General features: G+C 48.9%; 10 protein-coding genes across 10 annotated transcripts; 5 read left to right on the forward strand and 5 right to left on the reverse strand.

The window, feature by feature from the left end:
- The first annotated feature begins 1,099 nt into the window (after positions 1–1,099).
- BU24DRAFT_274449 (ADP,ATP carrier protein) lies at positions 1,100–3,171 on the forward strand. The gene is made up of 3 exons (XM_033522621.1): positions 1,100–1,663; positions 1,724–2,047; positions 2,233–3,171. The coding sequence occupies exons 1-3, from the start codon at positions 1,589–1,591 to the stop codon at positions 2,875–2,877; spliced, it is 1,044 nt and encodes a 347-aa protein (XP_033380642.1). The 5' UTR covers positions 1,100–1,588; the 3' UTR covers positions 2,878–3,171.
- A 770-nt stretch (positions 3,172–3,941) lies between these two features.
- On the reverse strand, positions 3,942–5,404 carry BU24DRAFT_426168 (uncharacterized protein). Its single transcript, XM_033528904.1, has 4 exons — positions 5,002–5,404; positions 4,849–4,949; positions 4,438–4,796; positions 3,942–4,380 (listed from the first exon to the last, which is right to left on the reverse strand). The coding sequence occupies exons 1-4, from the start codon at positions 5,347–5,349 to the stop codon at positions 4,199–4,201; spliced, it is 990 nt and encodes a 329-aa protein (XP_033380643.1). The 5' UTR covers positions 5,350–5,404; the 3' UTR covers positions 3,942–4,198.
- A 116-nt stretch (positions 5,405–5,520) lies between these two features.
- Positions 5,521–8,168, forward strand: BU24DRAFT_375982 (uncharacterized protein). The gene is made up of 3 exons (XM_033524608.1): positions 5,521–5,820; positions 5,869–6,159; positions 6,214–8,168. Exons 1-3 carry the CDS (start codon positions 5,773–5,775, stop codon positions 7,930–7,932), a joined length of 2,058 nt encoding a protein of 685 aa, XP_033380644.1. The 5' UTR covers positions 5,521–5,772; the 3' UTR covers positions 7,933–8,168.
- On the forward strand, positions 8,032–8,567 carry BU24DRAFT_274498 (uncharacterized protein). The gene has a single exon (XM_033522622.1). It carries the CDS (start codon positions 8,131–8,133, stop codon positions 8,425–8,427), a length of 297 nt encoding a protein of 98 aa, XP_033380645.1. The 5' UTR covers positions 8,032–8,130; the 3' UTR covers positions 8,428–8,567.
- A 2,804-nt stretch (positions 8,568–11,371) lies between these two features.
- Positions 11,372–12,646, forward strand: BU24DRAFT_426172 (stomatin family protein). Its single transcript, XM_033528905.1, has 2 exons — positions 11,372–11,897; positions 11,959–12,646. The coding sequence occupies exons 1-2, from the start codon at positions 11,486–11,488 to the stop codon at positions 12,468–12,470; spliced, it is 924 nt and encodes a 307-aa protein (XP_033380646.1). The 5' UTR covers positions 11,372–11,485; the 3' UTR covers positions 12,471–12,646.
- On the forward strand, positions 12,544–12,826 carry BU24DRAFT_426173 (uncharacterized protein). The gene has a single exon (XM_033528906.1). The coding sequence runs from the start codon at positions 12,549–12,551 to the stop codon at positions 12,792–12,794; it is 246 nt and encodes an 81-aa protein (XP_033380647.1). The 5' UTR covers positions 12,544–12,548; the 3' UTR covers positions 12,795–12,826.
- A 2,561-nt stretch (positions 12,827–15,387) lies between these two features.
- BU24DRAFT_465859 (uncharacterized protein) lies at positions 15,388–17,107 on the reverse strand (the record flags this gene model as incomplete). Its single annotated transcript, XM_033532313.1, has 2 exons — positions 15,388–15,884; positions 16,741–17,107. The coding sequence occupies 2 exons, from the start codon at positions 17,105–17,107 to the stop codon at positions 15,388–15,390; spliced, it is 864 nt and encodes a 287-aa protein (XP_033380648.1).
- Positions 17,108–17,607: 500 nt separating this feature from the next.
- BU24DRAFT_495354 (kinase-like protein) lies at positions 17,608–19,637 on the reverse strand. The gene is made up of 7 exons (XM_033534119.1): positions 19,334–19,637; positions 19,054–19,281; positions 18,905–18,999; positions 18,638–18,850; positions 18,457–18,575; positions 18,222–18,393; positions 17,608–18,174 (listed from the first exon to the last, which is right to left on the reverse strand). Exons 1-7 carry the CDS (start codon positions 19,552–19,554, stop codon positions 17,630–17,632), a joined length of 1,593 nt encoding a protein of 530 aa, XP_033380649.1. The 5' UTR covers positions 19,555–19,637; the 3' UTR covers positions 17,608–17,629.
- Positions 19,638–23,441: 3,804 nt separating this feature from the next.
- BU24DRAFT_412816 (ribosomal protein-like protein L7Ae) lies at positions 23,442–23,865 on the reverse strand (the record flags this gene model as incomplete). The annotated part of the gene is made up of 2 exons (XM_033526129.1): positions 23,442–23,704; positions 23,754–23,865. The coding sequence occupies 2 exons, from the start codon at positions 23,863–23,865 to the stop codon at positions 23,442–23,444; spliced, it is 375 nt and encodes a 124-aa protein (XP_033380650.1).
- A 401-nt stretch (positions 23,866–24,266) lies between these two features.
- Positions 24,267–25,996, reverse strand: BU24DRAFT_465862 (uncharacterized protein; the record flags this gene model as incomplete). The annotated part of the gene is made up of 2 exons (XM_033532314.1): positions 24,267–25,332; positions 25,698–25,996. 2 exons carry the CDS (start codon positions 25,994–25,996, stop codon positions 24,267–24,269), a joined length of 1,365 nt encoding a protein of 454 aa, XP_033380651.1.
- Positions 25,997–26,127: the final 131 nt, after the last annotated feature.

The following is a 26,127-nucleotide window of genomic DNA, read 5'->3' on the forward strand; positions in this document are numbered from 1 at the left end:
GCTAAGAAATTCCGATTTATTCTCGCCTGACCTCGGTCGGTGCCATTACGTTGCACACGTCCACGGCTCCGACGAGACTGCCCCGCCCCCAGAATGCATGGCGTAGATCTATGTTTATGGGTTACGAGGTATCCCGAGATCAGATCATCATTCCCACCCCCGCAAGGTTCGAATATCATATCACTTGGCTGTGTTGATAGTGCGTGTACTCGTAATGAGATTGTAATGGCATGTATGAATCAGTAGTGACATGGGGCATGGGGTATGCGGTTACGGTTATATGCGGCATTCGCTGTATCTTTCTCCGATCTGGCTGACAGCTCTAATATGTATTATCTTGGAATCAAATACTAGTTATTGAAGTCGCAAGGTATCTCCGATGCTGTAAGATCTCCTACTGGGTGGCAGGTGATGACAGCAGCAGTCAACATGTAGATACGCGTGATGGATAAGGGAGGCCAGAAGTACCCGGGTCCCGTGGAGAGCTGACGGTGAGAGTCTGAAAGGGGAAAAAACAACTGCGCATTGCTTTGCCTTACCCGATCGTCTTGAGTCATCTTGTGTTCCCATGGCGCAAGTGCTGAAATGAACAAAAGTGCCGCGGCGCATCAGAGACCTTGCAGTTGATTTGGCAACATCTTGAAACCTCCTTGAAGTATGCAATGTCGTCGCGCCATTGTATCCGAGTCAAGAGATGCTATGCGCCATTGCAGGAGCAGTGTAGATATAGCTAGCTTCTAGTCAGCCTCCAGGTGAGTAGGCTGTATACAGGGTGGCTCTCGTGGACAACCGGAAGTTCTTCTAGTCTGGAGTACTAACTAACCAAGTGACCAACTACGAAGCAGTAGTTGGTTGGTACATACATAGTAATATTAGTTCCGTATACAAGGCACGCGACTATTGCTTGACGATTGATGAGGCATTGATTCACATTGCGTTATAGGTTCAATGGTATAATAAGTTGATGCTGTTTACTCTCCTTGTATAAGGGATGATAGGGTCTCTGACTCTCTGTCTCCTCTCTGCCGAGTAAAACTGAAAGCGGACTGTCGTAGACGCCGACCACTAAGAATTCACGTACACCATCCACTCACTCCCACACCCACTCACCCACACTCTCACTCACTTACCTCAACTCACTCTTACACGCCCGGCCTGCCTTTACTGCCTTTACTTTTAGGGCCCTTCCTCTTCCCCGGTTCGCGGTATCTGCAAACTTTCACTCTCTCTCCAATTCCTCAAAACCTCTTCCGCGCGCCGCACGCTCACCTTCGAGGCACTCTCCACTCCTTCATACCGCCTCGTCCTTTATCTCCCTCCGTTCCCTTGGATGGCCGACGCAACCCTCTCTTACTCAGACTCAGCTCTCCCTTCCTCCTCCGCTGTCGCCGCCGCAATCGCCGCCTTCTACGTCCCATCGACGAAACGTTTTGACTCACAATTCATTCACTGCTGCAACGACCGATGATCTCGCTATTACGTCCCGCGCTTTTCTCCCACATCCCGTAGACGCGGATCTTCTTTGACTGCAGCTTGCGACCCATTCGCTGCTTTCTATCTGCTCCGTTCTTGACGCACGCAACCCCCGATGACCACATCCAAAACCGAAGAGAAACAAATTGCGATACCTACTTTCGTCATGGAGCCAAAACCAGGTGCCACTGTACGTCAATGCCAAACAAGCAGTCAATTGCCATGTGTAAAAGTTGCTCACCAATCGTAGCCCGCTATGTTGCAACCCCCGCAAGACTCCCGACTCGAGCGCATCCAAGAGTTCCTCGCCCAGCCCGTGATCGCGTCCTTCATCGCTGGCGGTGTCGCTGGAGCGGTGTCGCGGACCGTAGTCTCGCCATTGGAGCGACTGAAGATCCTTTTCCAGGTGCAGAGCGCTGGTCGGAACGAATATAAGATGTCCGTTCACAAAGCATTGGCTAAGATGTGGCGCGATGAAGGTTGGCGAGGCTTCATGGCGGGCAATGGCACCAATTGCATTCGCATAGTTCCATACTCGGCCGTTCAGTTCTCGGCCTATAATGTTTACAAGCAGGTAAGAATTTTTCGCAATATACTTTCAAGTTCTTCCCCGGGGAGACCTGCCAGTCTCCCGCTTCCTTTCCCCTAAGCATAGGAGTGTCCAATTCCAATGCAGAGCGTCTCCCACGCTTCTAGAACCTTTCGTAAATTTTGAAAGTTTTCTTCGGCTCTCGCAGCTTCACCTAATCTGTGTTTCAGTTTTTCGAAGATACCCCCGGTGCTCAATTAGGTCCTTACCAGCGTCTGTTTTGCGGAGGCATCGCCGGAATAACATCGGTCACATTCACATATCCTCTTGACATCGTGCGAACACGGTTATCGATTCAGTCAGCATCTTTCGAGACATTAAAGAAGACTGAAGGCCAGAAACTGCCGGGAATGTGGGGTGTGCTCACCAGCATGTACAAGAACGAGGGAGGCTTCCGCGCCCTGTACCGCGGCATCATACCGACCGTAGCAGGCGTCGCGCCGTACGTGGGATTGAACTTCATGGTCTACGAGATCGCGCGGAACCAGTTCACACCCGAAGGCCAGGCCGACCCGTCCGCCCTCGGCAAGCTGGGTGCTGGAGCCGTCTCAGGAGCCGTGGCACAGACGTGCACATATCCGTTCGATGTTCTGCGGCGGCGATTCCAGGTCAACACCATGACCGGCATGGGATACCAGTACAAGGGGATCTTCGACGCGATCCGGATGATCGTCAAGACGGAGGGTTTGCGGGGATTGTACAAGGGAATCGTGCCAAACCTCCTCAAGGTCGCGCCGAGCATGGCTAGTAGTTGGCTCAGCTTCGAGATGACAAGAGACTTCGTCATGGGCAAACGCCGGGAAAATTTCTTGTAGATCATCACCCGATCCCCGCGTTTCACGATCGAAAGAGAGAGAGTGCGTGTGTGTGGCGTGACAGATTCCCATTCCAAGGGTTGAAAAATACCTAGGTAGTCTAGTCATGTTCAAAGCCAAAAAAGAAAGAAAGAGACCGACATACGAAAACTAACATAACAGCGTTTTCAACGAAACCACGATCTGCGTAAAGAATCGTTTCACCAAGAGAACCCACCACCCCATTGTAAAAAAATTAAAACCATCCACGAAATAGAAACCCATCTTCCACACTGCTGGAGCACTTTTCTTCTTGTTCTCTTGATTTCTCTTTTTCCCTTCCCACGAAAAAAGACTTTTTCTTGCATTGGACTTTTTGGTAGGGATTTCGAATCAATCAACCAATTTCATCATGGAATCGTAAAGCAAGACTCCTTTTTTCTTCTCTCCCTCCGTCTTCCCCTTCACACTTTTACAGCGACGGCGTTGATTCTTTTTTTCTTTTACCAACACAAAGCCGGTTTTCAAGTACCCTTGGCTTCCAATCATGTCTCTCTCACACAGTCATATAGAATTAAACTTTCCCCCATCAATCCCCAAGGGAAAACTCATAGTAGCACAATGTAATTCAAACAAGAAACCTTTCCAAACTCAAGAAAAGTAAAATCGAAGGAACATGGAGACTTAATTAGTGATCTATTAGTTTCTCCTTCGCCCCTGGCTGTGAAAAAAAATGCTGTCATGTCAAAGAGTGCCTGGGTTCCAGGGTGAAAGGGGCTTGTATCTCTTGGAGAGAGTGAAGTATGGAAAGGAGGAGGATGGGGCGGAGGGCTTCTTGGAGGGCTTTGCAATGAGCTGTTGTTCTAGGTGTGTACTGATAGTATAGGATGTGTTGTAAGTAGCCACCCGGGAAAGTATGTTGGAGAATTGCGTTGGACCTCGCGGTGTAGAAGATCGCACGATGATGTATCGTCAAGACGCGGCTGCTGGTGTAGAAGTGGTTTGTAGGTATTTCAATGCATTGAAAGGGGTTCATGGGATGGGTAGAGTGGAGTGTGGTGTGGTCTGTGATGGGACATGCAGTGTTACGTTTTGAAGTAAATTTTTCTTTCATTGAGTCTCCCTTGACGCCGCCGTAAATGTGTGCATACGGGAAGATATACTAAACTATATGGATACATTGAACTGAGATCATTCGCTTTTCATCCCATCGATGCCGGACTGGAAATATTCTTCGAAAATGCTCGCTGGCAGGCCAGCGCGAGCCCTGTAGGCCGGTCCAGCGCCTAACCGTCTTCCAAACAACATCGTTCGCCTTTGAGACGCGTCGATGTCGACTGACTTAGAAGGGAGGCAGCCAGAAAGTGTAGCCTCCGTTCTTTTGTCGGAAGACACTGAGGAGGAAGCTGTACATGCACAGCAAGACGCCGCTCCACAGGAAGACAGCGAACTGCTGAGCCCTTGCATCGGCAATTCGGGGTACCTTGAAGGCGAGAGAAATGGTGGCGAATGATAGGACACCGTCTGTGGTTGAATTGTCAGCATCTTGGACGGTGTACGTAGGGCTTAGTTTTGACTTACAGATTGCAGCAACAATTTGCGATTCAAGGCCGAATTGGTTGCTGAATCCACCAGCAAAGTAGCTGATGCCGCCTTTCCCATCGCCGGCAACATATGGAGTCTTGCGGATGTGGTTGAACATATGACCGCTAGTGAATAGAAGGACAGCAATCAAGCTGATCGCAGCCCAGATGTTTCGGTTTTGTAGAACGGGAACAAGGTACGGCGACGCAACGGCAAGGAATGTGATCACACCGAGCACGCCGGTGGTGACTGAGACGATCTTGACATAGTTGATGGGGCGGGAGACTGCGGGCTTGGGAACGTCAGCAGGGAGCTGGCGGGAGATCCAGGCGTGGATCTGCTCAGCAGATTGAGGCCTGTTGATATCAGTATCGACACTAAATCATCAGCATTGGAGTATTGGCGCACCCGTTGGTAAAATCAAATCGAATTGGCTGGGTATCAACCCTAGCATTGGGTCCAATGGTGGGGTGGAAGTACAGAATGATGGGCGCGGTTTGGAGCATCAACTTTAGAAATATGTTAGCAACAGCTTGCACTGAGAAGATCGCAATATAATACCGATTGGAAGGTGCTCTTTCCGTCAATGAAATCCAATGTTCCAAAGAGCAATCGTGTGTCTGCATTCTTATCGCCCTTCACCCAGCTTTTGCCTAGCAGATCCCACTCTGGCTGGAACTCTCTGCACAGAACACAACCAAATCTTGTGTCCATAGCAGTAAGAAGAACAGCTACGGCATAGTCCCTCGGTGCCTTTGTGAACTTCGAGTATGATACATCATCGAGCTTGACCGTGCCGGTGGATAACGACTTGGCGCGGAAGTCATTGAATCGGTCACCGGAGGGCTTCTTAGCTGCAAGAGCTGTGAAGGGTAAGAGGGAAGCCGTCAGAATCTGTAACCAACGCATTGTGACGTTACGAGGATGTGTGCAAAGGAACGAAGCTCGAACGTATGGATGCTTTGGTTGCTAGATTGAAGGCCACGTTTGAGATCAGCGTACGTAAGCATCCGCGCCAAGGAACGACCGGGGTTCATCATATGCGCATGCCGCCTTGAACTTCGACGCGACAGGCCTTCTGTTTACTTGAGGATATTGACCAGGGTCATACAAACGTGTGGTCATCAAGATTCAGCTTTATTGCACATTCTTTTCACAACAACAACACGTTCTCAGGTTGCGAGTGCAAAGTCGAAGAGTGCGCCTTGTCAACTCTGGTGTTGATGGCCTGTCGCTTTGTTTGTTTACTCTACGCGTTCCCCAGGCATTAGAGTTGCCCCTCACACATATTCCTACAATCAATTCTCATCTCTCAACGAAAGCAACCGAACCATGGCGTACCCATCAATGGAGTCAGAAGATGTCTATGACATTCAAGATGTGAGATATATATCTCTAATTCTTTGCGATATGCGCTAACTTGGCAAGCTCAAACATGCGCTCCGCACGGCGAATCTGGAACTTGCCCTCGAACGAAGCAGGCACGCTGTCGAAACAGTAGCGAAAGACGAGGAACTTCGGAAGTTGCGAGTCGATAAATGTCTCCTGCATGACAGGGTCGACGAGATATCCGAGGAACTCGGAGACGCGGAGGCTGAGTCGGAAGGCCTGGAGTTCGCATTGGATGATGCTTTGCAGAACGTGGATCAACTCAAGGCCGACGCGGAGATAGCGAAAAATCAGATTCGTACACAGTCGCGAGAGATTGGTAATCTTAAGGTATTCCCATCCCGCATGCTACACATCTGAATTAGTTGTTGATCATCCTGGCAGGCCGAGCTCAAGGCAATGGAGAACGTCACATCCGATACGAACAAGATCCTGTCCGAGAAACTTGCCCTCACCCGCGAAATGTCTTCTCTCAAGCCCGAGGTCGAGCATCTGCGTGCCCAGGTTGAGTCCAACCATGGCCTCCTTGCCGAGAAACTCACCCTTCAACGCCAATTAGCAACGCTGCAGGTTGAGATCGACAACGAAAAACGTTCCACCGCCCGAGCCCTGGCGAAATCCGGCAAGAAGACTGAACAGGAGGAGGAGCTTCGTACTGAGCTTGAGGAAATTCGAAACGAGCTGGTGAAAGAAAAGAAGGATCGCCTCAAGGCAGAAGCAGCTCTGGCCAAAGCAGAAGAAAGCTCAGCAAAGGCTCAGGCTGATGTGTTATCCCACCAACAAGCTTCCGAACGGATCCAGGCGAAACTGGACAAAGTCACCAAACGGGAAGCTGATAAGGCAAGCAAACGCGAGGAAGCACAGGACGCCGAAGTTGAAAATCTTCAACAAGAACTACAAAACGAAAGAAATGCCCGCCAGAAAGCGGAGCGGATGGGCAAGAAGGCCGAGGAACGTGAAGCTGAGCTCGAACAGTTACGTGAAGAATTTGGTCGGGCCAAGCGCGAGATATCCGCGGCTAATAAAGTTGGCAACAAGGACCTACAACACACGGCCACGCAGATTGCTCAACTGGAGAACGAGTTGGATGAGGAGAGACGCGAGAGGAAGAAAATGGAAAAGGAGTATCAGAAGGCACTGGCTGAGCTCCAAGGTCGCAATACCGTTTTGGATGACAAGCTGAATGCCTTCCGAGATAAATTAAGGTCCACAAAGGAGAAGCTAAAGGAGACTGAGGGCAGGCTCGAGAGGGCAGAGAGTGAGGTACCACAAGCAACCAAGAAAGCCGGCAAGAACCCTCGCAAACGGATGGCGTCCACTGCTGAGCCTGATTCTCCAAACCTCGGAACCCCTGGCGATGGATTTCCTACGAAGAAGACAAAGCGTGCCACCTCGGTTTCAGCCATTGGTGAGAACACCGCTCTATCGCTTACGCCTTTCTTGAAACGTCAAGCAAGCGTTGCGCCTGGAGAGACAATCTTGGGAGAGTCGGACGACGAAGAGCCATCACCAGAAGAAGCTACCCCCACTGCACCTCCAAAGAAGGCTATTAAAAAGAGCGCGCCGCTACCCAAAGTCAAACCGCTTGCTCCTTCAGCTTCCAACAAGGCTAATGCGAAGCCAGCAGCTCGTAAGAAAACTGCTGCACCTTCTCTCGAGATGGTGACCGAAGAGGCTTCCGAAGTCTCTGAATCCAAGGATAATTCCGAGAATGTACCAGTCACCGTTCCTCTCAAAGATGCCGATGATGGTCCTTCAAAGGGCAAGGATAAGGCTCTCGTACCTAAGATCAAACCTCGAAAGTCCCTCATGTCCTTTGCCGCGTTCAACGAGGAACCTGTGGCAGAGAAGAAGAAGAAACGCAAGCTGGGGGCTGGAGGGAATAGCGGCTTGGGCAAAACGCTCTTCGATGCTGATGAGGACGTCCTACCTGCAAAACCGAACGTCGGCAAGGGACTCTTTGCCGCAAGGGCTCTGGGTAAAGGTGTCTTTGGCAAAGGTCCAGCAAGGCCCATCAGCGGCGGCTACAACATGATGAGCGAGGAGAACTTTACGTTCAGTCCGTTGAAGAAGGACAGAAGGGGTGCGAGCTTCCTCAAGTAACGACGATCACGGTCACGCTTCAATCAACTCCGTTCCCTTCTCACTGTTGAGGGAACAGTCTACGGCCTTGATATCTCGGATTTTCATGTTACATGGTCGGCTGCATATTCGGGATCAGGGGATCACGGCTCTCCAGTACATTCGTAACTAGCATTTCTCAGGCGTTTGATGATACGGTAGTTCAACTTTCAGAAGACCATGTTGGTAACCATGCATATAATATCGAACCTTTCCATTCTTCACACTGCGCCTGAGTACCCCTCTTCCACAATGCGAGAGCATCTTGCATCCCAATCGAACTCAGCCCCTCATAAAGTCTACACCGCTACCCATCCTAGCCCTCCTTCCAGTATCCACCTCCGCACCTCTCCGGTCCAGCTAGCCCGCCCAATCGCGCCAGAAGTTAGCATGTCCCTCAAAACCCTCCACTGCGCCTTGCGAAAAAAAACCGTAGAGCCTAAGATCCACCCTTGCTGCGCTCTCTACATATACTAAGGCACGAATAGTCTACCCATTCTACTCGTATCTTCACACAATGCCTCTGTTGGATCAAGGATAGGCGGGTTATCCATGCTAAGCGTTGTGGCTTAGTGCGCTAGAAACGTGCGGGCTACATACAGCATTTAACCGCATCGGGGTGATCGCATGTGAGCTTAAAGTATAGTACATCAGTGTAGTGAAATGTGGGTTGTGCTGTGTCTGCGAGTTAAACGAGCGGTGGAGCTAAGTTGTTGGTGATGGGGGACGGTGTGGTATCTGCTGTCCACGGTGTGAGATGATGGGTGTATGTGAAGAGGGTCGGCGGACGAATATGCGTGGCGAGCTGGCGCTGGGCAAGTTGGGGTTTGTGGAGTTGCGGTCTTGTTGGATTCGTGTGGATTGGGGTTTGTCTTGGAGATGGGAGCTGGAATGGTGTTGTGCTCAAGGCAATCTCAGGCTTTCGAGAGCGCAGTTGATGCCAAGTTGGCAAGTGATAACGCGGACAACCTGAAGTGGAACACTTGACCGGTCAGTCTGATATACATGCAAATGCTCTCAAGATTAATCTAGCATAAATGGACATACACGTGCGCGGTGGGCGCATTTGGTATCGTGGAAGGGGTCAGAAGGTTCCTCGTTGCTGGGGTTCACATCATTGAGAGAGGCTTTGAAGATTAAGGCAATTGTCGCATCGGCGTGGACGTGCAGTAGTTCGTATACGGCGAGGTCTGTCTGGATGGATAATTTATTTGGGGTTGAGCAGTAGGAGCACTCTGCATGCTGCGTGTACGCGGTGTAATGCGCGCCGTTCGATCTGAAGTATGTGGCATAGATATCGTGGGCGCGACCTCATCAAGTGCCACTATCAGAGCCAGCGGGCGCTGTGCGCCTTCCCGGCGCGTTAGTCTGACGGGCGATTGTAGAAGGATTCTGTAATTTGATCTGGGGCAGTGCTCTCCCAACTCTTGAGGCATCTCTGGTCATGCGGCGAAGTGGTCTAGTGCCATCGTGGAATGCGGTGCAGGCGCTATATGTGTTCTGGAAAACTACCTCGTCGGGGCTGACCTGTCAGATTGAAGCGGAGTATGATTTTCGAGAGCACTTCTCGTCTACGAGGGCGCCGAGCTTTGGGCGCGTAGTGGTGATGAGGGAATAACCCCCTCTTTCTCCCAATGAGGCAGTGCAGTTTTCCACCACTCTCGTATGTTCTCGGCGAAAACGTTCTTGCTCACCGGTCCGGATACAAATGCGAGAGATTAAAGATTGTAGGTTTAGTCGTGATTGGGTACCACGGAAGATTGTAGCGTCGCGGTTCGATGTATGAAGGATTTGGTAGTGAAGATGCACAGTGTTGGAGACGATTGTTGTCCCGGTTGTTGCGATATTGCCAAATCCGTCAAAAATGGCGCTAGACTCAACACGGTAAGAGAAAAACCAGTGGATCAATTCACTAACTACCCATATGGACCACATGCGCCATGCACATTCTGAGGACTGAAAGCAGTGCGCAGTTGCTGTGAAGTGTTAGATGCCTTGCCGTAAGGCACAATATCAGACGGGAGGCGAGGCAAGGTGAGAAATGGAAAGACAACAACAAGACTTACACAGTGTTGTTCACCAGCCTCATCCTCCCGTGATCTGAATTAGGTCGTCTTAGTAGAGTATAGATGCACTCGCCACGTTAACCAACAAGGGTAGGGCTGAATGCGCTCGCCCCACTGGCCACGGTGACGCTAACGCGATTTGTTCAAGGAACGATGTAGGCGGACAAGCGTCTTGGCGTCTCGGCAGTGACCCGAGCAACTTGTGACAAGACAATTTTCCATAATCGGGTAACAGTACGAGGTACTTTATTGCGCGTGTAGACAGGGTATAGGCAGCATGCTTGTGCAATATCTCGTCGTGAACGACTCTAGCTAGTACTGTTGGAAGGGACTTGCGATGTGCACAAACATTAATGCATGAAATCATCCAATGGATGTCAACAGTACTCCGTACCTTCGTCTCAATTAGTTATTCCCTTCGTGGGATTAAGACTTGATTCTTACTGTTGTTCTAATCTACGAGTACATTAATATGAATGGACTACGAGTAGTAGCGGACCTACATAATCAATGTGTCATTCTCAAACCATCTTTATTGAATCGCCACAGACGGAGGAAGTCTGCCTCGGCGTTCGGGGAAAGAAATCAACGACATCATCGTCATAACTCGTGATGCGTTCACCGGAGTATTGACTGGCGCGGGGCCTGAAGACTAATCTGTAAGGTATTCTGTACAAGTGTTTTGATGGATGGAGGTGGCCGTGTTAGCCGACATGGCGCGTCTGCACAAGCAAAGCCCTGTGGAGCCTATTCGCTGATCATAAGTGCCGCTAGACCGCTTGTGGTTTCGCTCGCGTGTGACCTCTGGACTGACGTCTATCCTTCTTTCTCCATCTTGATACAACTCCCACACCCCCCCATACACACATGTACGTATCATATAGTTCGTCGCGTCTTTCTCATGAGGTTGGGCATAGTATCGAACCCGCAATCTCTCAGAATCTCAACATTGAACAAGTACTCCGTAGAGTCGCAATACAATACAAACGATCATATGTCATGTTCCTGTATGGAAATAAGGCGAGCAGTGTCGCCCTAGTGATCCACAGAATATCTCTCCCTCAGTATCGAAACACAGCCCCCTCGCCCCGTTTGGAGGAATGCGGAAGAATACACGGAGGTGCAGGACAGCATGCTACTGCTGCATACGGTTTACCAGGTCATGTCATTAAGCTTCCAAGCCCCCGGCGCACACCCTTGTAGATACTGGCTGCATCCTGGCATCTTGTCGCACTGTTTCTTGTCTACTTTAGTAGTGTGTCATACCTTCCCCGCATGTTACATATAAGTACTGCGATCACCCTACCTGTCATGAAATGATTTCCTCGTCGTTCTTCACACTCTCCATCATAGTCTCACCACCAACCAACGACTTTCATCCCAAACTCTCTCGGGATAGTACCATAATTGAATCGCATCTCATCAGACCACACTTGATCTAGTATCAACACCCAATAACAACAACAACCATGAGTGCACACCCAGAAACTGGCCACCAAGATCTCGGAAAGGCGCCCGTCAATGGCGCCAGCCATGGTGCACCTGGTCGCATTCCAGATGACCCTCTAGTCAAAGTTCAGCCTCCACGAAGGGAAGACCTTCAGCCAACCTATGCGCGCATCATCAAGCCAGACGATGCCGATGAAGACACCCACGGCTGGTACGGTGCTATGATGAATAGTATCGGCAGCTGCATCGGTACTTTGGGAGCCATTCCATGTTGCATCGTCTGCCCGAACCCGTATAAGTCGGTCAACCAAGGCAACGTGGGACTTATCACCAAGTTTGGACGGTTTTCGCGAGCTGTCGACCCTGGTCTTGTTAAGGTCAACCCCCTGTCTGAGACTCTCATTCAGGTTGATGTCAAGATCCAGATTGTTGGTAAGTAATTACCTCACCAATGCTACTCTAACCTTGCAACACATCTCTAATCAAAGTACAGAGGTTCCTAAGCAAATTTGCATGACCAAGGACAATGTCTCTCTGAGTCTCACCTCTGTCATCTACTACCGGATTACCTCGCCTCACAAGGCTGCATTTGGAATTTCCAACATTCGACAAGCTCTTGTTGAGCGAACCCAAACCACTCTCCGCCATGTCATTGGTGCACGTGTTCTTCAAGATGTGATCGAGCGCCGCGAGGAGATCGCTCAGTCCATCCGTGAGATCATTGAGGAAACCGCCGCAGGTTGGGGTGTTGATGTTGAGTCCATGCTTATCAAGGACATCATTTTCAGTCAAGATCTCCAGGACTCTCTCTCCATGGCCGCCCAGAGCAAGCGTACTGGTGAGGCGAAGGTCATTGCTGCTCGCGCCGAGGTCGAGAGCGCTAAGGTAAGCTTCTTCCCCTACAGCACCAGATATTCATCGCGGTTCAAATACATCGAACACTGGCACCTGGGCTACGGCCTTGTATGCGCTTATGTTCGCGATTATTCCCCACCCTTGAATTGAACCGCAAACGGGAATTCTATCTCTCAGCCATCAGAAACGAATGAATATATTAGAGCATGGCTAACAATCCTGCAGTTGATGAGAGTTGCAGCCGATACACTCAACTCAGCCCCTGCTATGCAGATCAGATACTTGGAGGCCATGCAAGCGATGGCTAGGTCAGGGCAGAGCAAGATCATCTTCATGCCCGGCCCAGTCAACTCCGGTGACTTTGGAGTACCAAGAGTGATTGAGCAGGGACAGGCGTCTTCCAGCGGTGGTCAGCAGTCTCAGGCCGATCCCCTTCAGCACGCGATCAATGCGCGCGTCTTCGAGGACATGTAATACCCAAATTGCCACTAACGACATCGATACCCATTAGTTTTACTTAGTGTTCATAATATAATTGTACTACATACGATTTCCCTTTGATAAAGTGCCCAACTTCCTTCATGATCAACACTACATATGTGAGCGCCATCATACTTTGGAGGACGAGTGATAGAGACTTGCTACGACGCTGTTGTGACCGATTCATATCTAGGAGACCAGATCTCTCACAACCAGTCACAACAGAGTCGTCGCAAGTGCCCCCCACTTATTGCTGCTCCAGATGATTGTAGATACCTTAGATCATTCAGTATATTTGCTCGTAGGCTGTTGAGACGAATCTCCACTAACAGATGATCAGTCATTGAAATCGTGTTTGACGAGCGATCGGTCGCTCTTCGCTTTTCCGTCGTGTGTGAAGTCCAGCTTTTCCACCTATAATGTTGCTCCGGAAATGGCATCTTCCACCTTATCCACTGGAACGAAGCACACAACCGGCATCTGCATAAGAGCACAATACGATGATGCCCAACTCCGACCGCCAGACACTTGGCGGGGGGGACATGATGAAGAAGCCCGGCGAAGAGACATGCTGGGACACAGCGTACATTCTGAGACCTCCAAGCCCATCGCCTGTTCTGCAGTCCCCTTTCTTACTAGTCTCAGTACAATGCTCGCCGACGCACCGACCGGCAGCCACAATCTGAACACGACGAATCATAGCATTTTGGGAGCAGTACCAGATGTTCTATCCTTTCTTCACGGTACGGCTTCCGAGCGTGAGTCAGGAGGTCGACGTCGGGGAAGTATGACATGCGCGGCAGCATCGCGAGGTGGCCACTTCGCACCATGTAATGTCGATACTGGCTATACCTGCCTGTCAGATCTGGGTTGCGAAACTTACACCATTTGACCTGTCGCACTTGGGGACGTGGGTGTTCATCCGACACCTCGCTTTCAAAGTTGTATGCTTAGTATCTGCAGAGACGGAATCAGGAGAACGGGGGGAAGGGAAGACGCTATAACTTCGTTCATCTCCGTCTGCATCTTCTCGATGTTCTGGTCATTTCTCCTTCGGGCGAGGTGCGGACATCAGCAATACATGATGTCTTCATGTTTACACAGTGTTCCAGGTACCAGGGGAAAGTTGGCGCGCTCTCCGCCACATGAGTCAAGTGAAACAGGACACGCGGTAACAGTGAGGAGTCATGTCAAGCAAACAATGTTCACAATCACGTAACTGAGAGAAGAAAGAATAGAATGAAGTTTTGATCTTTTTTTATTGCACATATATAGATGATACTAAGCTGTACTGTACTCTCAAGTCTACAACAATATGAGAGAAACTGACAAGATATTTCGATATGATGAAAGACAAAGGAAGTCTTAGATTGAAAGCGACGCGCGGATATTCCCTGCTTCTTGGAGGCAGGCAGATGTACGACGCGTGTACATGTAGAGTCGTAGCTGATTGAATTCCAACGATTTCCGACACTTCCTTTCTCGATTCGTTCTAGATGTATATATAGCTTGAGAGGACGCTTCATTCGGTATCGCGCTCCCTCTTCTCGCAAGCCACTCCAACTTCAATAACGCTGGCCTTGACCATCGTCTCGGGGATATTTCTAATAGTGTTCGCACAAGAGCATCGGGTGGCAAGATGCTTTTCGGTATGAATAAATAATCGTCTTATTGGTCGAAGAAAGCGCTGGATAATGACCTTGTCAGAGAAACAACGCAACCGAAGCCATTCAAGGATGAGCGGATGCTTGTATTTTCTGATTTTGGCGCCATTGGAGTTTGGCCTGTTTCTTTTTGAGTTTCTTTTGCTGCTGGACTACGTAATTGAGGACGTCAGGCCCGGTTGGGATAGGGCAGTGGATTGCTGTCGACAGTACGAAAGCCCTTTTCATCCAGTGAACCATGACGTGGAAGGATGTATAGTCGCCTGCAGCCTCCTGCTCCTTTGTCTGACCGTCGAGTGTAGCATGGAACCTTTTCTCCGTTGGACTACTACCTATGAGGCCGCGTCCGGATTTTCAGGTAAGCCAGACCCTTGAATTCTGGACGCTGCGCGAGCATTTTGCGGAGCTGGGCCCTGGCCTGATCGTATATAGATGTATATATGTTGTCGTCTCTCTGAGAAACGGCCTTCTGCATCAAAACATTGATCTGATCCCTGAACTGTGGAAACCGTTCAATCTCGTTGCGGAGCTGCTCACTAGCTCGATTGTATATAGATGTGTATATATATTGCGTCGTCTTTCTAAGAAACAGACACTCCCCGCCTGGCTGGATGAAGACTCCGAGTGCAATCCGTAATTGTAGCGTTCATGAACCAACCATCCGTAATGAGTAACAATATCGGAATATATATGTGTACAGTCGAATCTAACCACGCAGTTGAATGGTTGGAAGATGGCCTCGGCTGGATGAAATTCAAGAAATTTGGTCGAAGAGCGCGCTGGATGATATCCTTGTTAGAGAGCTTTTTGTAAATCTTGTGAAGCTACTAACCTGATAAGTAACGAACAGAAGAACAACCTAATGGAAGCTGTTTATTCTTAGGGGGCACTTTAAGGATAAAGATGTGGCCAAGGTTTGTATCTTAGGCCACTTTTCTTATTCCCGCTGCTTTGTCCGCGTCCTTCTTTTGCTGTTCTTCTTCGTAATTGAGGACTGTTTCTGGCCACCATTTCAGATCCTGGCTAAGATCGCCCGTTGCCAGTTCGTAGGCGCGGTTCTGCTCCTTCACATTGACGTGGCCAACGACATAATTGCCATTATCCGCTTGGTCTTTTGTCTGGAAATGGACGGTAGCGTGAAGAGGCTCCTCCCCACTCGTATGTGGAAGAGTCCGGATCAGAAAGTTGATCTGGTACTCGTAGCCGGGAAACTGGTCAATCTCGTTCCGGATACGGTCCGCTATCTCCTCGCAGAGCTGGAAAATGGCATCAAACTTCCAGCTCGTCGATGTGGGCTCCTCCACCGAAGCAATATAGATGTATATATGTTGTCGTCTCCCTGGGAAACGGTCTTCTGGATCAGAACATTGATCTGATCCGAGAAGTGTGGAAACCGTTCGGTTCGTTGCGGAGCTGTTCACTAGCCCGTTCGTATATAGATGTATATATGTATATATTGTCGTCTTTCTAAGAGACAGACTCCCGGTACACTCAAGAAATATCAGTATATGTAACAATGATATCCATTAGAGACGGCCTGAAGTGTTTGGTTGTGGTTGCACACTCTGGTGTGGTAGGCTTGTAAGTCGTAGTAGATAAATGGGAATGGGGGTTTAAATATTGGCCCCTTCGCATTGTTGCTGAATGTTCAGCCCCGGGTGAAGAACTCTGAGTAGTGAACAAAGGGCTGTAAGCAATGAATGAAAGACGCTCGGTGCCGAGTGACTGTTCAGGATGTCGATGGGATTGTTCAGGATGTCGATGGGATTGTTCAGGGTGTCGATGGGACTGTTCAGGATGTCGATGGGATTGTTCAGGGTGTCGATGGGATTGTTCAGGGTGTACGAGGGTTTTCCTTACTGAATCACGCCCCGCCTGGCTGGATGAAGACTCCGAGTGCAATCCGTAATTGTAGCGTTCATGAACAAACCATCCGTAATGAGTAACAATATCGGAATAAATATGTGTACAGTCGAATCTAACCAGACAGCTGAATGGTTGGAAGATGGTCTCGGCTGGATGAGTTTCAAGCAATTTGGTCGAAGAGTGCGCTGGATGATAACCTTGTTAGAGAGCTTTTTGCAAATCTTGTGAAGCTACTAACCTGATAAGTGACGGATTCGGGAATAACGCAACGGAAGCCGTTCATTCTTAATTGGAATTCCGATGATGACGACGTGCCCAAAGTTGGAATTTAAGGCGATTTGTTCCTGCTGCTCTCTCTGTGGCCCTCCTGTTCTTTTCTTCTACATAATTTTTGACTAAGTTTGGCCAACATTTGACATCTTGACTAAGGTCGCCTGTTGCCAGTACATAGACCCCGTTCTGCAACTTCACAAAGATATGGCCAACGGTATAGTTGCCGTTGTTTACTTGCTCTTGTGTCCGAAGGTGGAAGGTAATGTGAAGGACACCGAAACTCTCATGGGGAATGCTCTGGATCAGAAAGCTGACCTGATCTCTGAAATCTGGAAACAGGTCGAGGTTGTTCTGGATCTCTTGAACGATCTGTAGGCAGAGCTTTTCGGTGCATTCAAACTTCCAGACCGCAGAAGTACTGCTCGAGTTCTTACCCAACCAAGCAAGAGTAAGGATGACTGCTTCCACCCAAGTAAAAGAACGGATGACTGTTATCGGGTCCATATTGAGTGGTGAGTGGTGAGGGATATGGTTGTTGGTGTTGGTTGTAAAATCTAAAGACTGTGGTTGAATGTTGTCGTCAGGTTGGGGGGGATGTGGTTGAGCGTTGGCGTCAGGTCGGGGGGGATGGGGTTTATATGCTCCCATCGCAAAGCAAAAGAGTGAAGAGCGCCATAAGCGGTGATTGTAGCGCCCTTCGAGGTAGAAGTTTGGTATAGGGTGAAGAAAGCCTTAGCAGTGATTGTAATGGACTATGGGGGTGATTGTAGAATGTAGCGCCCTTCAAGGCAGAAGTTTGGTACAGAGCGAAGAAAACCTTAGCAGTGGTCGTCATGGAGTATGGAAGTGATTGTAGAATGTATCACCCTTTCAAGGCAGAAGTTTGGTACAGAGTGAAGAAAGCCTTAGCAGTGGTTGTAATGGACTATGAAAGTGATTGTAGAATGTAGCGAGATTGAACAGTGAATAAAGAGCCCTCAGTGCGGAGTGTTTGTTCAGGGTGTACGCCGGCTTTCCTATCCTGAATCACTCGCGGTTAGATGAAGACTCCGAGTACGGGAAGGAATCGTAGACCTCCCCAACGAAATCATCCGTTAGAAGTTCCTCTGCCGTTGGACGTTGTTCCGGGTCTACCACAAGCATCCTCCGAAGAAACCTCCCGAAATCCTTTACGTACTTCTCTACCTCGGGTATTTCTCTGAGAGGAATGTACAAGGAAGCTTCCTTTTTCTCTCTGTCAAGTTTTTCCTCCATCTTTCTTATACATTCTGCCTCCTTCTTTCTTTCAAGTTCTTCCTCCATCTTTCTTTCAAGTTCCTCCTGCGTTTTTCTTTGAAGTTCCTCCTGCGTTTTGCTTTCAAGTTCCTTCTGCGTTTTGCTTTCAAGTTCCTTCTGCGTTTTGCTTTCAAGTTCTTCCTTCGTCTTTCTTTCAAGTTCTTTATGCACTCTGTCTTTCATTCTCTTGAGATTTGCTTCTGTTTGTTTCCAAGCGTTATCACGGGTTTCATCCGGGTAATAGACTATCTCTTGTATAAGCCTCTCTAAATTCAGGCCTTTGGATTTTTCGATACCTACTAACAGTCATTCATTGTCAAAAGTTTAGGCGGGAATGACTTACCAATAGGTCCTGGACTGGTTGCCCAGATCTTGTCCTGGACGCCTTCCATCAATGAAACCAAGAGCCAATTAGCAGATGACTCGCCGATAATTTTGTAGATCTGAGGTATGAGTTCACGGCTGTCACCCCAATAATCGAAGAGATCTGAAGGCGACGCCACCGCCCAGAATGTCTAGTAAAGGAGGGAAGTACATCAGACAAGGACCCGCAGATGTTCCATGCAGCATACACTCACAATGCAGGCAACTTGCCATATATCTATTGCCTTTGTCAAGGGTTTCTGGAAGATCATCTCGGGTGGGGTAAGGCATCTCGTGACAATAATCGAGGTAGGGTACTCGTCGTCGAAGAACGCTATATGATACATAACATGAGCATGCGATTCTTATTCCTTATTCAGCATCGATGATACTCACAGGATGAAAAATCTATAATCTTCATATCAAAACCACACTCGTCTTCTTCTCTCGGATTATTTAAATCCGTATTGGTGTGAGCTTTTCCGACTAGGTACTCTGGAATACCCTTTTCTACAGGTGCTCCATCATCTCTGGTGACCTTGCCAATGACCGGCTCGTCAAAAGAATCGAAACGAGAGATGGGAAACATTATATTCTGGTTATTCAGATCTAGGGAGAGTTCAGCCCAATACGTATGATGAGTTATTGTACTATTTCACTAACCGCCGTGAACAACATGACATTTGTGCAAGAAGTCTACTGCAAGAAGGAGTTCCTTGAGTAAAGGGCGACAGGTATTACCCTCAGCGGGAGAGTAGCTGTGACTATATCAGTATGACCAAAGACGTCTAAATATATTGATGGAGCCTAACTCGCTTGCGTAAGACCATTCACATATCGTTTCTCCTAACGCTTCGGTAACTAGGAATAAGTGGCGACCATTGACGCCATCGTGAAAGAAATGGTCAAAAAATCGAAGGACATGTCGACGCCCCGGATGATCTAGATTGCTATCGCGAAGCCTTTGTAAGATGCGAAGTTCCTTGGAATCCTGCGACTTATTTGTTGCTAGCACCTTCAAAGCCACGAATTTGTTGGTACTATCGAGTTTGAGTAATTCGAATGGTTAAGAGATGGAAGGGGACTTAGTACTGAAGATCTCTTGCTCCCCATATAGTACAAGTACTACTAAAGGCAAGCTTCTGCTCAATTCTGTATCTACCTTCCTTGTACACTTCTCCAATATACACAGGGTGGAACAAACCCTGTACATAGTATTTTAGGTCCTCCGCCGGTGCTGGAACTTTACAACGGTACTTTGGGGTAGGACGCAAGGCTTCTTCGTCTCGAGGACCTTTGTCACAGTCAGACATTCTGTCAGGCTTGGAGATGGCAGTAAAGTGAAGTATTGAAGTATTCGTCGTAGCTCTGAATCGGGGTAAAAGAGGAAGGGACGAGGATCATTTGCACTTCTTAGAACCGGTTTCCAACACACGACTTATATATAAAATGGGTTTATCAGCACGCTAGTTCACCGCAGAGAATCTGAACGCCGCCATATCTGGCACAGCGGAAACCATCATCGCACCTCTATGCCTCTTAGCAAATGAATTGAACCAATTGTTGACGAACCATGGGGGAACAATATCACTGAATGTTCAATAGCAGTCCGCGGCGCCGGGATGTCACTGACTGACCAATGGCAGTTTGCGGCGCTGTGGCTCGACAACGTTGGGTTCGCGCCATACCCGAGTCGTTCTTTGCTCTCGCTTCCCACCCCGCAATCTCGGATAACAGAATTGTCGCCTGATGGTTGATGGCTCACCTTAAGAGACGTCTCGACCGCGCCAAAGTCTCACTAGCAGGCGGCTGCCTTTTGTTCATGCTGTATTGTTTCCATTCACCCAGAATTGGCTTAACAAACCGTCTGAAACCAATTGCATGCCTCGTTCTCATGAGGGCTCCAACCTCCTTTGGTCGGACGGGAAGGAAGGCGAGATAGGGCTTGCCAAGTATTGCCGAACAAGTAAGGACAAAGATTGATAGCATGTGAATAACAAGTCTGGTATTGATTGATATGAAAGACTTTTCTGTTGTTGCGATGTGGCATGAACGCGGCCGGGCTCAAAAAGGCCAGAAGCCATCGTCCTCAAATCTAAAGACTAGAGCGTCCGACCATAGGAGCATTAGAGTCCATCTGTGTCAAAGACAGTACGGGAGCTTACCACCCATTGAATGATAACACCCTTGCAGGGGCCAAGGAAGCATTCATCATTCCGTCTGTTACGTGCCTCGGTAGATTGTCCAATATGGCTCCAAGTGCCGGGAAGCAGAAGCAAAGTTTTGAGTAACTCGATCAGATACGTGGTCTCAACATAAACAGTGGCCCCGTAAACCAACATTGGGAGATGTGAAGCGAGGTACTGATGATGTCCTACGCTAGTCGTTGCTCAGTAGGACATTAGATGAGTAGCTATGAAAAACAGCCAACCTCAGTTGATGTTTATGTTCAAGACTCTTCCGCCGGCGGCAGACTCCGATCTCCATGTACGTGCTTCCTTAGAAGTAGGTGTGCATCGATGCTATAGTTAGTATGTAGTCAAAAGCGGCAGCTGGTGCGGCATTGCTGCTAAAAGTCCATTCACCCTTGTTGCTTCGATACCGACTCCAGCTCTTGTGGTAGGTCGCCAAGTCCTGTTTGAAGGAGACATCATTTCCCTTTCACAGCTTCAATGAAGTTTGACGGATATCGGTGTGGTTCAATGCTACGATGGCGTTTTTGACCTCCGTGTTCATCTTTTCTCGCCGGTCTGAGGTACTGTGACTGCAGCGAGTACAACAGCTGTTGATGGCATCATTGGCATGTGGCCGGTCCTTGGCCTTCAATGCGAATATTGACGAGCTTGTGGGTCCCTTTTGATGAACATCAGCCTGCTAATTTGATCACCGCATTAAGGGGGGAGTCACAAAGCGGCTTCGCTGCTTGTTGGATGGTCCATTGATAGTTTTCCTCCCTTCGACGTCAACAACTAACGGTGCACCTTCATCGGAGCCGTGGTCATCGAGTTATTTGCCGCTGTAGGCGTAGTCCTAATCGTGCCATACCGATTGACTGCGTCTATGTCCAAGCCTTTCAATCCTGCATTCAAAGTCAACAACCTGTTCGGTTCAATCTAGTGCACTTGCTCAAGTCCCCATATAGATTAGAGTGTGTGTCGTTCGGAAGGGGCACTCAAGAAATATGCCAGTAGCATTCTCTTTCATTTCTTTTGGTCATTTACTACTCTCCCCGTAGCATCTCTGATGCTCTAGATGGGATCGCGACGCTAACATCCATTTTTGGATGGTGGCTAAAGGATGTCGGAACTGCTTCCGATTGCCTGTGGGTCCTTGGTTGTACAGGGTACTCGTGTGTGCATTATGTCAATCCATGCTTCGGACTGCCGGTGCAGCTTCGATAGACGCTGGTAGATGCTGGTACCCACATGTCTCGTTCACATCCTGATCTTGGCGTTACCTCACGTTGAAGAAAGGTCAGAAAGAATGGCGATGATGCTTCCGAGGCCGCAAAGCGATATGAAGTTGGCTCATCACATTATCGTGCATTGAGCGGAGACATGAAGTTCCTATAATCTGCGGGAGAGTTTACATGTACGGCACATGCATGCAGGTGGTGGAATTGGCGTAGCATTATCCCGATTGCAAGCTCGATTACAAGCTCGTAGTACCTTCGTCGCGGGCCATCACACATTGCTAATGTTATCCACATAGTCAGCGCCTCTCCACTGTGCATTTCCGCTTTGCTAATCATGCCTCATTATGCTTGAGCAATGAAAGGTACTGGATCAGTCTTTCAGTGTCTCACGTCACCCGTTCTCCACCAATTCACAATCTCCAGCGACACTGCAGTTCAGAACAGTAAAGCCAGGATGTGCCACAGGATGTTTTCCAAATGGCAAACGCGCCATAGGCGCCATATGCATGCAAGTCGGAAGTCGTGCTCTCATTCTTGCAAAAACCGAAAGACATCTGGCTACTCCTGCATGCGACGTCAAATCATGTTTCCTCCCTTTGCTCAACAAAAAGGTCAGAGCTGTCTAAAATAAACGTCCCAGTTCTGGTGTCCGCCAAAGGATATTCACTCACATTGTTCAGGCATACGTTGCAACTGAATTCCTAATTCGAATTCCGTGTTCTGATTGTCGAACCTGTATCTACCCCAACTCTATGAGCAATCGACCTATGACTTACCACAATTGATCAGTGTCTCTCCTGATCTCGAAAATCATGCATGCAAAGTGTCTGTAATCGGGTGTTCCAATATATTGTTCTAGCTCTGACTTTGACGCCAAATCAAGTGCGCATTCATGATATTAGAAGAGTTTAGAGATGGTGTATAATCGTCTTTAGTGTAGGTTCTAGAGCTAGGTGGAGCTCCGGAGCACCGCGTGAATCTGCCTTTTGCTCATGGGTTTACGTGAAGATGGCTAGTTGGTATGGTGCTGTATGGCTGGCGCGGCAGTGCAGTTATACATTGCGGAGAAGCTTTCGAACGGAATAGCAGATGCGGCTCGTCGATGTTCTTCGTTTGCGTGCGTGTGAAATTGCTATATGCCGTAGTAGTCTTAGAAATTGGGGAAACTGCTCATGAGAACCGGAGTTGCTGGAAATGAGGAGAGGACGAAAAGCAATTGGGTGCTTGAGTATGACTGCTAGAGGTAGAGTTTGCAACACAGTGACGGACAAGTCGACGCGCCGGGATCACAATAATGCTAGAGAAATTCACAAGCAAAGGCTTTATGCCTGAACAGGATCCGTCAATGGTATTTAGTTTTCAACATTTTGATATCGATAGCTTCCTAGCTTCAAAGTTTGGCGCTTTGAAGAGCGAGGTCACACGAACCAGGTGAACGCAGTATTGTTGGTACCATCCGATCAAAAACGTTCGTTGCCTAGACCATCGTATCCTTTGCTGTGAAGAGAAGAAACAAGAGGATAGACAGAATTGTGTAACGTGGGTACAGGCCAATCGGTCTCCGACTACACAGTCGCAATATCCTCACTAACGCCATGCCAATCGCAAATCCCTCGGTAACGCCTTGTCAGTAACACTTTCTTCGATGAGCCGGTCTTTTGGTGGTTTCTTCATTACATGGGCAGACTTGGGATAATTATCTTTAAATTTCCTTCATCGTCTGTAGTGCCTCGGCTCCTCGTTGGAATTACACCGGTGTTTTTGTTGTCCTACTTCGGTACATGCTCAGATCGCGAGCCTCTCAACGGCGTCCCTTATGCTCTTAATCTGTCCTGCCAAATCACTCGCCTCGTTCGTCGTGATGCTTGCCGCGATGACCGGTCGGCTGACGCCGCAGGCGCGTCCAAGCGCAGCCTTGCTCTTGACGTACACGAATGGTACGTTCTTATCTTCGCACAGGAGGGGAAGGTGAAGAAGGATAGCGAGAGGGGAGGTGTCGGCTGCGAGGACGATGAGCTCGGCAATACCACGGTTCAGAGCTTTCGTAGCTGCGATGGTATTAGAGACGAATGTGTCTTGCGGTAGGAACGACCTTACCTTCATTGGCGCCCTTGCGCATTTGCTTGTAATGGCTTGCTTGCTGCACCAGATCGAGGAGCTGCTGCGACAGAGCTTCGTCGGCAATGGGCCAGGCTGCTGATTCGGACATCTTGAAGGCAGGTTTCGAATTGTTCGTAAGTGTAAATAGGCGTTGTTGGCGGTTTGGTATTTTAGAAGAATTCTGTGGTTAGGGCAGAATTTTTTTGAGATTGAGAGAGCAAGATCTTGGCGAAGCGATTACATAAGTGCAGCTACCCGCAGCTTACAGCTCACGTGATATGTGCATAACGCTAATCCTGGTATCATGTGATTGGTCTAGCTGCAAAAGCGACTCGGTACAGAATATAGAACCAAAACCTGAGATTCGATACGATTGAATTAAGGTTGTATTGTTGTTTAGGGTAGTATGAATAGCCCTATTCTGGGACACGGTGATGCTGCTTTCCTTGCGTGGTTTATACAAAATCCTAGAATCCGAAAGAAATTGTTTAGATGATGCTGGTGCTTGCATCACCCATTCAATCTCCAATGTAACTTACGCGCTGCTTCAGGTCCCATGGCCACTTCTCGAGAGACTGTGCTTCTCCTCTTCGCAAATTTCTGAACACTGTCTTCAGACCAGTTGTCATCATCAATCGCATCGCCACCACCAATGGTTTCTGAGCGGCGGACATGATGATTTCCCTTACTGCCGCCATTGCCGCCATTTGCCCTACTGCTCTCACTTGACGCGTCTTGTCCCTCATCTTGGGATCCTAAGGACACCGTATCATACCCGTTATCCTCAAATGTTCGATCGACGCTTCCAGATGCAGCGACTTGGGGGAATGGTACGTCGTGGGGGAGGGTCCAACTGTGCTGTGGTGCGAGCCGTGTATTGCCATCGATCTTGCCAACTAGTGTAGATCCCTGGTCAACCGAGCTTTGATCTATCGTTGTTGGTGAGATCTGATGTATCTCAGGCACTACGCAGTCGCTTCGCGGTTCACTGGGAAGATCGTGGCTGGTCTCTTGACTCTCAGTCTCAACGATAGAATTGCAGGGTCTGTCAACACGTTTGGTTGTCGTATTCGCAATTTTTTTCATATAATGGGAGAAAAAGTCTCTCTTTGGTGATGCTTGAGAGACACGGGGCTTTCCATCTCGCTCGTGATCAAGGGATCGGTCCTTCGACCTGGGGGCTCGAAGGGCGCGAATGGCGTGTAGGCGTTGAGCGAAGCGACCACCAAGGCCTCGCCTTTTACAGTTTGAACTGACTGCAAAGTGGTCTTGTCTCGTAAGTTCGGGGGATGCAGTTGTATGTACTAGCCTTCTTCGTAGTCTGGGCCGCTTGGATGAGGATATTCCTGATTCATGATCCAGCGGCGAACTATCACCCCAGTGGTATTCCCAGGGGTGACGTTCTTTCCGCACATCACATGAAAGCCTTGATAAAATAGGATCATGTTGAGTCTCTTCACCTCTGGTCTCTGTTCCGAGTGAGCTGGGTTCGATGCTGGACATTTGCAGACCGCTTTGACCCTGGTTTGTGGTACCCTCCAGTGCAAGACTTGCCTTTCTACCGCGGCGCTGACGGCTGACATGTTCAGCAAGCCTGGTTTCAAGGGATGGTCCCGTATATAGATCTGGCCAAGGTGGAGTTTCTGAAGTATCACGAGGATGATGGCCTGAGGCTGGAGCAAACTGATAATGGGAATGAAGCCGCAGGGAACTTATCAGGACTGGCTCCGTTTTTTGTTCGTATATCGGAAGACTAACGGCACTGGAGGCTGGCGAAATTGTATAGCAACATGCGAGGAGGCGTAAGGTATGTAGATAAAGGAATTCGTCTGACGATGTTGCAGTATTTGTCACGAAATCGCCGGCCAAGAGAGATCTAGATGATCTGACAATCGCAGAGGGTGTTCGCTATGATCTGTGAGCCTATATTGTGTATCATACCGAATCCCACCAACAGTAGGCGATCGTCCCCGGTCAAGCCGATGTCCTCCATGAATCCCCTCGAACCAATTTGTGATCTCATCCAAGGCCACCCTATGGTTCTGCTCCGAGCTGCAATCTTCCTTGCTGCAGTAGAATTTGTAGTAGTCAATGGATCCGGGTGGCCTGTCCTGCATCTCCTCTAGATCGAACAGGCCCAGGCTATTAGATTCGTGCCGATAAACAGTCCGTCCGTTAGGCGAGTCGATTCCATCGTCAAGATCTAGTTTGAGGCAGGTCTCGTCGGTGTTTGTTGACATAACGGTCGGCCGGATAATTGCCGACCGTTGCAGTTGATATAGAAACGGGCACTGGGATGTGCAGTTGAGGATAGAGGAGCTAGAATGGAGCCGAAGAGAGTGTAGGTCATGACTCTAGAACATTTTCGCTG

Source organism: Aaosphaeria arxii, assembly GCF_010015735.1.
Source record: "Aaosphaeria arxii CBS 175.79 unplaced genomic scaffold BU24scaffold_8, whole genome shotgun sequence".
Taxonomy (NCBI): Eukaryota; Fungi; Ascomycota; class Dothideomycetes; order Pleosporales; genus Aaosphaeria; species Aaosphaeria arxii.

What these genes read in the sequence shown, in the direction of transcription:
- BU24DRAFT_274449 (XM_033522621.1), top strand. Translation starts at nt 1,589, where the DNA reads ATGACCACATCCAAAACCGAAGAGAAACAAATTGCGATACCTACTTTC. An exon ending in AGCCAAAACCAGGTGCCACT is followed by an intron (nt 1,664 to 1,723) that starts GTACGTCAATGC and finishes CACCAATCGTAG; the next exon opens with CCCGCTATGTTGCAACCCCC. An exon ending in CCTATAATGTTTACAAGCAG is followed by an intron (nt 2,048 to 2,232) that starts GTAAGAATTTTT and finishes TCTGTGTTTCAG; the next exon opens with TTTTTCGAAGATACCCCCGG.
- BU24DRAFT_426168 (XM_033528904.1), bottom strand. Translation starts at nt 5,349, where the DNA reads ATGCGTTGGTTACAGATTCTGACGGCTTCCCTCTTACCCTTCACAGCT. An exon ending in GAAAGAGCACCTTCCAATCG is followed by an intron (nt 4,950 to 5,001) that starts GTATTATATTGC and finishes ATATTTCTAAAG; the next exon opens with TTGATGCTCCAAACCGCGCC. An exon ending in CGATTTGATTTTACCAACGG is followed by an intron (nt 4,797 to 4,848) that starts GTGCGCCAATAC and finishes TGATATCAACAG; the next exon opens with GCCTCAATCTGCTGAGCAGA.
- BU24DRAFT_375982 (XM_033524608.1), top strand. Translation starts at nt 5,773, where the DNA reads ATGGCGTACCCATCAATGGAGTCAGAAGATGTCTATGACATTCAAGAT. An exon ending in ATGTCTATGACATTCAAGAT is followed by an intron (nt 5,821 to 5,868) that starts GTGAGATATATA and finishes TAACTTGGCAAG; the next exon opens with CTCAAACATGCGCTCCGCAC. An exon ending in GAGAGATTGGTAATCTTAAG is followed by an intron (nt 6,160 to 6,213) that starts GTATTCCCATCC and finishes TCATCCTGGCAG; the next exon opens with GCCGAGCTCAAGGCAATGGA.
- BU24DRAFT_274498 (XM_033522622.1), top strand. Translation starts at nt 8,131, where the DNA reads ATGTTGGTAACCATGCATATAATATCGAACCTTTCCATTCTTCACACT.
- BU24DRAFT_426172 (XM_033528905.1), top strand. Translation starts at nt 11,486, where the DNA reads ATGAGTGCACACCCAGAAACTGGCCACCAAGATCTCGGAAAGGCGCCC. An exon ending in TGTCAAGATCCAGATTGTTG is followed by an intron (nt 11,898 to 11,958) that starts GTAAGTAATTAC and finishes ATCAAAGTACAG; the next exon opens with AGGTTCCTAAGCAAATTTGC.
- BU24DRAFT_426173 (XM_033528906.1), top strand. Translation starts at nt 12,549, where the DNA reads ATGAGAGTTGCAGCCGATACACTCAACTCAGCCCCTGCTATGCAGATC.
- BU24DRAFT_495354 (XM_033534119.1), bottom strand. Translation starts at nt 19,554, where the DNA reads ATGTCTGACTGTGACAAAGGTCCTCGAGACGAAGAAGCCTTGCGTCCT. An exon ending in TGGGGAGCAAGAGATCTTCA is followed by an intron (nt 19,282 to 19,333) that starts GTACTAAGTCCC and finishes CAAACTCGATAG; the next exon opens with TACCAACAAATTCGTGGCTT. An exon ending in AACCAGTCCAGGACCTATTG is followed by an intron (nt 18,175 to 18,221) that starts GTAAGTCATTCC and finishes GACTGTTAGTAG; the next exon opens with GTATCGAAAAATCCAAAGGC.